General features: G+C 35.2%; 1 protein-coding gene across 4 annotated transcripts in view; it reads right to left on the bottom strand.

The window, feature by feature from the left end:
* Positions 1-3,134, bottom strand: part of LOC107663111 (glutamate receptor 3) — a 150,663-nt gene extending 147,529 nt beyond the window's left edge. For all 4 annotated transcript variants that reach the window (XM_016453269.1, XM_016453267.1, XM_016453268.1 and 1 more), the window contains exons 1-2: positions 2,928-3,134; positions 2,296-2,454 (exon numbers count right to left, since the gene is read on the bottom strand). In XM_016453269.1, the coding sequence (XP_016308755.1) occupies positions 2,296-2,454; positions 2,928-3,006 (238 nt within the window). In that variant the 5' untranslated portion in view covers positions 3,007-3,134. The remainder of the gene's footprint in view (positions 1-2,295; positions 2,455-2,927) is intronic.
* Positions 3,135-12,802: the final 9,668 nt, after the last annotated feature.

The following is a 12,802-nucleotide window of genomic DNA, read 5'->3' as shown; positions in this document are numbered from 1 at the left end:
AGTAACATAAGTGGAATTTGAACGATTAATTGCTGCTTTGAACGATTATGTAATTGTGGCATCCGTAATTGTAATTGCAATTAGAAATTCGATTAATTGTGCAGCCCTAATGATCATACTTATGTACAGTACTGTGAAGTGATGACAAATGCACTTTTGGTTGATCTGACATCTATAGGCCTTACCTGTTAAGAAAAATCCTAGGAAATGTATGGCTATTTCTAAATTGAATGGAACCGATTTAATATATATATATATATTTTCACCTTAGGGTAGCCTTTTAAAATCATAACTATGTTATAGTTTATCCAATGGTACATAATTAATAAAAAAATAATTAAATAATAATTAATAATTAAAAAACCACACATGTCAGTAATTCAGTGACCTATTCATAAAGTCACTTGCTTTGTTTCTGAATGAATGAGCTGTTTTAAATGAACCAACAGAATGAATTAATCAGTGACTCGTTTAGACAGTGATTTGCCACCACCTACTGACATTTTACTTTCATATTTAGTGTATAATTTATTTTACAAAACTTCATATTTCTATATTCACTATCTTTTATATTTAAAAAGCTAATATCATAACATTATTTATGCAATTGCAACTGCTGTGTAAATGCATTCATGGCATCTCCGAGCTGCATTAAACAGTCTGTGTAAATATATCTAAATGCTACTTCAGATGCAGGTTCTGTGCCACTTCTGCAGTGCAAATATGTTTTTATGTATGCTGATTTGATGTGATTGATAACAGCCCAGTAGTGTCTTATTATTCTAAATGCATTTATTGAAAATATTTTTAGAATTTGCATGAAAGACTTGGCACACATTTAAAAAAGTTACAAAAATTGCACTCATCAAGGTAACATAAATAAATACATACATGAATAAAAATGCCACTGGGAATCAAAATAAAGGGTCAAAGATTTCCCCTTACTGGAAGAGTTAATTTCTGTTGTTGTTTACAATTAATTTTTAGTTTTTATCCTGGCTTCACTGAATCATGCAATGTGTCCTTATTGACATGGTCATACAGTCATTTCCAAAAGCTACCATTAGCTTTACCAGTGGATCATTTTGTGTATACGTACATTTACCATCTGCCTCTCTAAATATCAATATTGGGTTGATCACTATTTAAGAAAAAAAAAAAAACCCTAAGATAAACAGTGAGTGTACGAAGTCTAATAGGTAATTACCTACTAATATTCCCAAAAACTAAATATTTTGTTTGTGTCCCTCCAATAATTACATGACAAACTGTAATAATTTATGTTATGTAATCATTTATGTTATCTTTCTCAAACCTATCTGTACCTCTACAATGCCGGGGTTATTCTGTGTTGCCAAGGGAACTTGCTTTTGAATTCAAAGTGATTTTGAAATACCGACAGACTGTGCTCACGAAGCAGTCCTATCACTGAATGCTCATCCTCTTATTGCAACACTTTCACTTGCAAATCACACTGGACAAGCATGGGTGCCGCAAAAGAACTGTCATAATTACAAAGGGATTCAATCACAAAAACATCAAAGCAGAAATACAAAACGACTTGTCATGTACTGAGCAAGCGTAACGCTAAAGCCAACCACAACAACTGAGGGGAAAAAATATTTTCAAAAGCAAGAATTCTGATAAATATCAGAAGTTCCTCAGAGGAAAAAACAAAAAACATGATGCATAGAAAAAAGTAATAGCAGCCCGAAACTATGAAATTCTCTGCCAGACCCTCTGTGACCTCTCCACCCTACCCGAACTCGAAACCCAGCTGAAAACACATCCCTTTGTTTTATGTTACTCTGGCTTCTAATTCTGGCTTCTATTCAACCATATCTGTTCTGTCCTTGTATGTTTTTCCCATTTTTGTTTGTGACACAGTATGCCTTGCTTTAATTATGATTTGTGCTACTGTTAGTTATATTATTATCATTAATATTAAGCTGTTCAATACCAATAAATTTCATTTGAAGTCCACAGTGAGGCTTGATGTTAATAGGTTCTGCACAACTGAAAGCAATAACTGGATCATTATAAGATTATGGGATAATATATGGGGTAATAGAAACTCTTCACTGCAGAATGGCCTGTTACAGTGTTTCTCCACTTGTTGTATTGCTGGATTAAGCTGAAATCTATCAAAGTAGTGACTGGTCTATTACTGATTGACAAAGATGATAATTAACACAGTTCATAGAGATGTTCGCACAGAAATTCCAGCAATTATTCCACAGTCTCGTTCAGTCAGTGATATGAAGCAGCATCCAGGTAAAAGCTCATAGTACTCACATGCATGAGTGACAGAGAAACTGTTGGAGGACTCCAGGTTATCTACGTTGTAATTGAGATGGAAGGGTTTCTCAGTCATGTTCTGATTGGTGTTGTAGAGCTGCACAGCGAATCTGAAAGCGCTGTGTTCTTGCACGGTGGAACGCATGAAGAGCCCACCTTTATGAAGACCAAACAGCAGTGAATCAGAGATTATGCACTGATTGCATGCATATAAAGACTGTATGAATACAAAACGCCTGGTTTAAATCAGCACTGGATAGTGTCAGATCCATTTAGACACATTTATGGATGTGTTCCAACATTGTTATACACAGACTCGATTCGATTTCCTTCCATTCGTAGGAAGGAACTTTCTCTTAAGTTTATGAAAAGCGATTGATAGCCGACGTGCATGCGGAGTGGAAACCTAAACATTTTTGCATAATTATACTCATAATCGTTTTATTATTTATGACAATTCTGTTGGTATCATTTGCGATGATTCCGTAGATTGCGTTAGTGCACTTAATACAACGGACTACAATACCGTCTCCATATATAACCTACACATGCATATACATCGAAATAAGACATCGACATACAAAGCCTAGCGATAAAAGAAGTCAAGTATGTCCTGATGACGGACTCACCGATATTTATTTGATTGGGGAAGCCAGCGATAGATGTGCCGAATAGCCATAATAAAAAAAGCAGCGCGCTTTGAGCCATTTTCTCTCCTGCCTCAAAAATCAAGCCTTAGAAAACGAGCTGTTTGAGGAGAATCATCAACGCAGAAATCCAGCCGTGAGTGAAGCGGAGCGACTCATGGAGAACAATTCTTCTGCATGTGAGAACAGAGACAGACTGAGAGAGAGGGAGAGAGCAAGAGGGAGAGGGAACTGGTGCTGAAGATGGTCGAGGCGACTGAGAGCATCACATTCAGAGTGAGTGCGAGCGGCTCCTCCAATTGGACCAGCAGGGCGATATTGATCAAACTTGAACTGACGTTGAAGACGAAGGAGATTTGGTAAAACTCTATATGAAGCCTGTACTGTATATTTAATGCATGCGTTACAGAGGTTTCCGTGATGCAGCATAGTACACGTTGTTCACGAATCAACGGAACCACATTTATAATGCATTATAACACTTAAATATTCATGTAATAAAGCTAATGCGTTTTAATGCACACTGTAAACAGTTATATCTGTCCATAAAACGTTGTAACCGTAGTTATAGCGCTTTTTTAAGTTGTAACATAAATAAATATACTGTATATTGTAAGCAAATACAACTGCATCATAGGCCTAATATTTATATATATGTATATATTATAAACTACCGTTGATGTAATACTCATCGACTGATGTCTAAACGTTTAAAGAATATAATGTATTTTAACATGATGTAGCGCATGACTGTGTGTTGTAATGCTTAAATATATTTAATTAATTTAATATTTAAATATAAATATAAACATATAAACATGACTAGGTAAGTAATGTAATGCATTCTACCTGTGGTTATTCTCACTATTCATGAGAGCATGCATCTGGTTAAGAGACTTCATGAAAGAGTCAAAATGCCTTGAGAAACAGGTGGAAACCCTCCGGCCTCAAGGGGACCGATATCATATGAAAATGACCTCAGCAGCACCCTGTCAAGGGTTCGTGGAGTTTATTCAACGCATGTAATTATCTTAATTAAAACGCAACGTTTGACATGTGACAGGCAGCCTTTTGATGTCTTTAGGTGTGTGCATTTATTTTTCAACACTCAATCTAATAATGCATCATCTATGTCGTGACGCGACGCAACTAACCACACGCTGTCAATACGATACTGGAACTGCTGACGTTACAGGCAGCTCGCTGCGCTCTCGCGAACTCAGTCAGTTGAATATAAGACAGCGTTCAGTGCAGATGGGGTGTCACGTGGAAGGAAGACTGTATGGCATTGTTTAGGAAGGCGCAGACGCATAACATGAAGCCCTTTGAGCACCATCGCTTTGTTAGGACTCGTTCACCGTAGCGTCATACTTTGAAGCGATTGGATTATCAACGGCATGAAGCAAAGCAGTCATATGTTACCTTTTGGGTTTAAAGAGAGAAAACGGCTTCTAAATGTGTTTTTGAAAGTTGAGGCTTGGGCACACCGCGTTTAAACGCGACACAAACGCGTAAAGAACAGAGAGACCAACACAAAAAATGTCGTTTGACGTGTGTGTGCGCAGATCGCCAGCTATGACAGATCCATTTTTTTATGCAACACAGTGGAACATTCGGCACATCACATTCAAACGCAACGCATAACAGGAAAATAAATAAATAAATAAATAAAATTAAATAAAAATATCGAGAAGCGACGCAATGACCAAAAACGTCCATCTGACGCATGTGTACACAGAACAACAATTAATAACAAGGCAGGCGGAATGCAAGAATGCGTACTGTGTGAACGCCACAAAACATAATACACCCGTCTTTCACACAGACTGCTAAATAGTGGTAATGAGTTAAGTGAATAATGAATGTGGACTCAGCAAAGGGACCTAATTTTATTTTGTTACGATGACCCTTTTATATTGCAGCTATTATTGAGTCGGGCTGCTGTCCATGGTTCTGAACACATGCAGTATACTTTATTTATATCACAGTGTTCAATACTGTGTATTTATATTAGTGAGTGCTGTGCAAGCCTTTGTACTGTGTAACTTCAGGAAACTTTGCCCTGTCCCAACCGATCAATACACAATATAAAATTAGAATTACACATTAATCTATAATACATAATTTCAACACAATTCAACATCTGTAATAACATTATTTGAGATTTGTTTGAGTCTTTTTTGAGATTTTTAACTAAGGCACACATAGCCTTGCATTGTCTGTCCTCCGTGTTTTTTTTTACCAGTCTGAAGAACAATTCGAGGATGAGGTCCCATTTATCGTGGGCTGCAACGCTCTACCAAAATTGAGTTTTTAATTGCATTGCAGACAGACAAGGCTTTAGCTATTGATACTAAAATTGTCTTGCGACCCCAGTGCAGCATTGCAAAGGGAAACGTCATTGCAAGTTCCCTTCAACAGCAATTCTGCAATCACTAGCAAATGTGCTCATCAAAATAAGTAATAAAGATGCAGTAGTTAATTTCAAAGCATTCTGTTTTTAGTCTTGGGATATTTTAATTCCCCACCATCTCTTAAAACCACATAGAGTGTTTGAAAATGGTTCATGAAAACTGATGATAATAATAATAAAAAAAAGACATACAGTATGTAGAGATTCTAAACGATTTGTAAAATCTCTGAAATGTCTTAAATTCAGTTCAGTTTTTTTTCTTCAGATTCTGTTGCTCATTTATTCAATGTGATTAATATGACAGGTAGCATCAAATGCATGTCTGTAGTCTTCTGTGGTTAGGCAACATGAAGTGTGTTTCATGAAGGTGAGCGTCCACAGCAATATTCCCTACATTAGTGTGTCAGTGTGGAGGAGCAAATGCAACCCCAGCATTGATTTTTCTGAGACTGTCATCATTAATGACAATATTGTCATCTACTTATGAGCACTTAGGTCATTCACCTTAGCATCATCATCATATAAAAACTGATCCCATAATCATTAAAGGTCACAGTTTCATTGCTGCACCAAGGCAATAAAAGCAATGGATTAGCTTTGAAGATATAAATAAGCATGTTTTATAAATTGTTTACAGACTAATGAAATAAAAAAAAAAAAAATGGAAATCATAAAAAAAAAATGTTCTGTCAATCCTGAATGATAAACACAACTGGAAGGTAGTCGACTAGAAGTTGATCTTATATGCATAGCGCTTTTCACAATATAGATTATCTCAAAGCAGCTTCACAGAAATAGTGAAGTGAATAGTGAATATTGGCTAGCTTACAATTGGTGATGTTATAAATGATCAACCAGCTGAGATTTTTAAAAAGTATTTTTCGCTTTATGCAAGTGTTGACGTTGGTAAAGTTTTATATGTGTATAATAGTTGTCAATTAAAGTATTGTGCCATTGCTCAAAAACAAACAAACAAACAAACAGAAATGCAAGTAAATTGCAAACATGAAAACTCTGACATAATAAGAGCACTTATTAGCCTTGTATAGTATGTGCTTGTTAAGACACTGCAAACTATAACTCTAATGTTCAGAGCCCAGTGCTGTGTAACAATAATAACAGCATGCGTGAAAATTCTAGTATTTTCCCTTTTAATTATTTTAATATGTTTATCTGACCTAGTCAAAATCCTGCCCTCAGATGTTCTTGTGTAGAGAGCTATTAATAATAATGATAAAAATAATAATCAAATATAACAACATAACATACACACAGTACTTAAGTAGCTTAGGTAAAGTATATATCTTGGTTATATTAAAAGCCTGAAAGTCTTGGCAGAATTATTTTCATTAAGTAGCTTATTAATTTTATGGATAAGTCAGTAGTTTTGTTTTGAACAATCCTCAATGTTTCCAAACATTTGTTCGTTACATTGAAGCCAGTGTAATATAACCAGCAGACAGAGAGCCATTGTGTTACCATGTGACAAGAAAACTATAAAACAGAGGGGACTCCTGTAGACTCAGACTATGTGTCCCTTAAAATAAACAATAATGACATGGCAAGAAAATTTCCTGATGTATATGACTCAATGATTATTTTAAGTATTAATGTTTAAAAACATTCATTAAACATACACATCTTCAAGGTGAAAGGAACATATATTTATTTCTTAATGGTTATACCACTTGGGATTTTCAGAGTCATTAAAGGTGAAATTTCTGCACCATAGAGAGAAAAGAAAAAAAAAATGTAATGTATGATTTGTTGAAAACAATGTCAAAATTTGTGAGCACGTATAAAACCACAATTACATTTCTAACAACTTGCCACATGCATTTTTAAACACAATGATTTTTCTCTTATTTTTGGAGCTCTTTATTTGTCATTAACCCTTTAACAATTCAATCCTATTCTATAGTGTAGGTTTATGCTAGTTATATCTCGGATCGATGTGGTGGGGTTGGATGATACAAAGTGCCACCGATGTTTATGTTTCCTGGATCCTCTGAAAAGGTGAGACTTTTTAATCTTTGCTTGTCGTGGTGATGGCCCAGATGTATCACTACCATTCATTCACATTACCCCACATCTTGACTTGAAAAACATGCTCTTGAAAACTGTGGGATGTAATGACGGGCAAAACGGCATAATTCAAAGAGACAGTTGTCTCAAGCCCCTCTACATCAGTGGAGCCTACATCTACATCAGATTTTTTTTTTCCCTCCCCATACCAATAGGGTTGATGTCGAGTGCTCGGGCCACTTATGTGAGAGCAAGTTTCCTTGAGTTTATGTTTACCCGTGGCATCGAAAGCCATGCAATTGCACACCATCAACTAAATTGCAACTTCCTGAAGTGAGGACTGAACTTCCTACATGGTGATGTGTCGTCTGCTGCATACAAAATGGCCTTATTGAGAAATACTGTGATTGAGATTATAGTTATTGAAATGTGTCACGACACTAGAGTCGGCGTGACACACTTTCAGAAATAACCGCTTGGACAGTCTTTAAACGCCACATCGAGGTCTGTCACAACACTCCTCATGCGATTTGGTTTCTTAGCAAACACTCTTTGCAGAAGTGTGACAGAGGCTTCTGTGTTATCAGCTGAGCAGACTGACACACTTACAGGCCCGCAGGGCCAAAACAGGTGTGGTCATGTGACCGCATGAATCTCCTGAACAGAGCAAAGAAACATGTGCAGAGAGCTTGGCGTTTCATATGTGGGAGAGGTGCAGAATCACAGCTCTTTACCACTGACGTATGGGTTAAATGGGATGTTCAACAAGAAAACATGTAGGGTGAGACTTGATTTTAGCCAATGAAAATAAATGGGATTGTGAAAAGTAGGTGTTGCGCATTAGAATAGAGCCAATGTGGGAAGGATTTGTCAAGAAAAAATACTTTTCAGACATGAAGTGAGTTATTATATTTTCATGAAAGAATACGTGAATTATAATTGCTTCAAAATAAGGCCAGGAACAAGCATTTAGAAAGTAAATAAGGTGATTTTAATTTTCTTGTAGGCTTACATTTAGCTATTCAGATGGGATGTCTTGTCATTTCGAATGATGAGAACCACCTAAATAGAGGTGAACATTTGTCTAAAACTTTTTTTACTATAGCAACATCTATTATTTATAAAATGTCTTTAACATAACATAGCATAACATAACATAGCATAACAAAACAAAACAAAACAAAACAAAACATAACATAACATAACATAACATAACATAACATAACATAACATAGCATAACATAACATAACATAACAACATAACATAAATTAATGTAACATAACGTAACGTAACGCAACGTAATGTAACGTAATGTATCGTAACGTAACGCAACGTAACGTAACGTAACGTAACATAACATATAACATAACATAACATAACATAACATAAAATAACATAGTTTGTGCTGAAACTGAATTCTGGATAATTAAGACCAACAATTTATTTATTTATTTATTTTTACCAACACATTTCAGAAATGATGTAAATGGATGTGCTAAGACCAGCCACCTTTTAAAGTAAAAACAAATACCTAATATTCAACCCTGTCAGCACAAACAAACAAATACATAATAATTTATTGGATGTTTCACCAGTGAACAATTTATTTGGAGGGAAATTAGGGTTTCCTGATTGAATGTTTTCCTCTGTCCACTGTCATTGACGTCTCAGCTCATGCACTAGCCTGGAGCATAGAGACCTTCTACAGCAGTAGTGTATGGTTTGGGACTGTGCTCATTCCTGCAGTAACATCAGCCAATCATCATTATCATGACATAATTTCCCTGTGACTCGAGAGAGATGAGTCACATGGCTTTGGCTCAAAAAATGTTGAGTGCCAATCCATATTGCATACTTCCAGAACTGAACGCACCAGCCAAACAACTACCAATGAGATGAACAGAAATGCTAATGGATAACTTTCTCCAAGTATCATAGACCTCCTTGATTTAGACTGCACGACATTTATCTTTGCAAAAGTAAAAAAAATGTTCAGAAACCCTTGGGCTAGCTCCCTGTAATTAAATCAACATGATTCATCAGACGCTTGTGCTCTCCACCGTTTCACCATTTGAATGGACCGGTCTGTGTAAAGCAGCAGTTCTCTGACCCATCTCCTCTGTTCCCGACACTCTATTACAATCAATTATGCATCTGAGTCATCCCTTCAAAACAGATCAAGCTGGCCGCCATGCTCTAAGATTAATATTATAAGCGTTACACCTCCATCTGATCACCATGGATATCACACCTACAGGCTGTGGGTAGAGTCACAAGCGCCTGGCGAGATGACAAGCACTCATGTGTTCCCGGCAGCTGCCGGCGTGCCCCTCGGCTCTGTCCAGCGAGGTGGGTATTGTTAGATACTGCGTGGCTAATTGAGGGGAAGAAAGAGGTTGTCACGGTTAATGAAAGAGGTGTGGTGGTATGTCATTTAGACGTCGCTTCTTTTCAGTCATCACTCGTTCGCGTGTGTCGTCGGGGGATGTAATCACTGCACTACAAGTAGAGACATCAAGGGTGTCTTAAACTAAAGCACTGCATTATTACCATTTGGAATACCATTAAATGTATTTAGAATAAATATGACTCTAGTGGCATATCTGTTTGCAAAACATAACACATTGCCATTACTTTGCAATTATAAAGGCCTAAATATGGTCAGATAGAGCGCCAATTAGAAATTGTATTGTCCGTCCCTCCGGTCTGATTGGACAAACAGCACAACAGCACACATTTCCAAAACTAATAGAAATCAGCTTTCCACAGACAACCATAAAATAGCTGTGCACATCTTGCAGTGGCAGTTAATGATATTGGATTCTTACATAAACACAGCTTATGTTGAAATAATGGCTGTTTATTGTATTTAATAACAAAAACACTGGCAACTACAGTACAGAAAAAAAAAGTTTCTTGATGCTTGTCCAATAGGAGATAGAAAGAGATGGGTTGTTAAACACTGAAAAAAAGTGAAATGACCATATCATTTATTTAAAGTGCATTTGGTAACACTTTATTTTCATTAATAAATCTTTAACACATATTATATAATGCTTAACGGATCATTAGTTAATATATATTCACACAGCTAGAAACATGAGATAATGTGCTTGATAATATTTACTAAACTTATTAAATATTACCTAGTGATCAACAGATAACTAATGCAAATTACAATGCTTACAAATGCCATTAAACTTTTAATTCATGTGATCATGCACGTCTTGAAAATATGCAAATGATTTAAACTGATGTTATACAATGATTAAAAGCTTTTGTTAATGTACAACACTTTTGATGATATTGAGGTGTGATATGGGTACGGTTAGGGCTTGGTGGTATGGGTAGGTTTACAGGTTGGGTAAGGAGTCAAAATTAGAGTTATTGTCAGGATTATGGACCTGTTTTGCCCCTGTTTCTGTTTCAGTGTTCCCTTATTTGGTCATGTTCCTGTTCTCGTTGTCTCATTATTAGTTGATTCCCCGCACCTGTCTGTCCCTCATTAAGTTTAGTATAAATGTGTAATCTGCCTCATGTTTCCTGGTCCGGTCTTGAACGTCTTCCTTGTGCTCTGTGTCTCTCTGTTGGATTATTAAAGACTCTCGTTTTGTGAAATCTCCACGTCTCCTCATTCCTCCCGTAAGCAAAGCGTGACAGTTATATTTTATTGTTTTGATAACTTAAGTATTTTCTTGAAAAAAATATATATATATTTGTTTTCTCCTGCTGATGTATATATATATATATAATTACTTTGTATGACAGTTTTTGTCTTTGGGAAAAATATTTATTTTTCTTCAGTGTACTTGGATAAAAAAAATAGACCCAATATGCATATGAACATATGAATTCATATTATATAGAAATAACGGAATTGAGGTAATAATTTTTTTTTCTTTGAGATAGATACTGTGGATGGATGGATATAGATACAGAATAATGCTGAATAATTAAGGCCAACAATGTATTTAATTATTTAGTGTTGAGGCAATAAAAACATGTTTTGCACCCAAATTACAATGTGTGTTACGTCTTTAAGAAGCATTTAAATAAACATAACTAACCACCCTTTACACAAACATTGTTACATTAGCTAAAAGTCCAATGCCCATAAAGATACCAAATGATTAGTAATCGTTTATAAACATTTACAAATGATGAATAGCCAGGTGTTAGACCATCCCTGGGTCAATGTAAGACTTTATCTGTTTTTTTAAGTGTATGTGCTATTCTCAGACTACTAGTAGGAAACTGATATGTGGAGGTACTGTTTCTACTCTTTCTCAGGATGACAGGATGTGTGAGAATCAGCACCAGCTGTCTGTGGCCGGCAAGATTAAGAAACATTTCAACATGGGGCCCAAACCCAACAACACCACAGCAGGAGTCACTGTCATAGCAGTAAGTGTCGCCTATTTAGCTCTTAGGTTTAAATGTGTTTATATATTTTGGTAACACTTTATTTTAAGGTGTCCTTGTTACACATGTTACATGTACTTACTATGATAATAACAAATAATTATGCATAATTACATGCAAGTGACCCTAATCCAAACCCTAATAGCTAAAAGTCCAATGCCCATAAAGATACCAAATGATTAGTAATCGTTTATAAACATTTACAAATGATGAATAGTTTCAAGTTTAGGTTGGGTACTGCAAAAATATAAACAAATAGTTAATAAATGATTTGTAAAGATGTGTAAATGGTAGAAGTCTACACAACAAACGAAGACCAAATATATTACCTTTACAGACTGTGATTATTTAATGAATAATATTTTAACATGAATAGTTCAGTGAACAATAAACAGCTTAAAATGACTGATTAAGCTCATTTTTTCACATTTGTAAATGTAAAAATGAGCATTATGTAATCTGTGAACTGAAGTTTAATGACATTTGTTAGCATTTAAAAGTGCATTAACAAATAAACTTGTCATCATTGTATACTTTCTGTTAAAATGAATTGTAGATTTTTAAAAAGTGCATGATCTTATGAATTTAAAGTTTAATTACATCTGTAAGCATTTTCATTTACAATAAATAATGATCTGTTAATCATTAGGTAATTTTTAATAAATACATTAGTAAACATTAACAAGCACATTATCTAATATTTCTAGCTATGTGAATATATATTAAATAATGATCTGCTAAGCATTATATAATGTTTGTTAATGATTCCTTACTGAAAGTTATTATAAAGTGTTACCGTGCAATTTTATATTGGTCTAACACTCCCTACAGATAAAAAAAATTATAATAATACAAGAAACAATTTTATTGAAATGGCCATTTCGCTTGAAACCAGAGTGCTGATGTGAAGAACTGGCGAGATTTGCTCACAGAAGAAAATTTTATTTATTTATTTTTATTTTTTCTGGTGCTTTTTTTTCATATGCATATATTAAA

This window comes from Sinocyclocheilus anshuiensis, unplaced genomic scaffold (assembly GCF_001515605.1).
Source record: "Sinocyclocheilus anshuiensis isolate Anshui unplaced genomic scaffold, SAMN03320099.WGS_v1.1 scaffold836, whole genome shotgun sequence".
Lineage (NCBI taxonomy): Eukaryota > Metazoa > Chordata > Actinopteri > Cypriniformes > Cyprinidae > Sinocyclocheilus > Sinocyclocheilus anshuiensis.
This window is presented reverse-complemented; position numbering and strand designations above follow the sequence as displayed.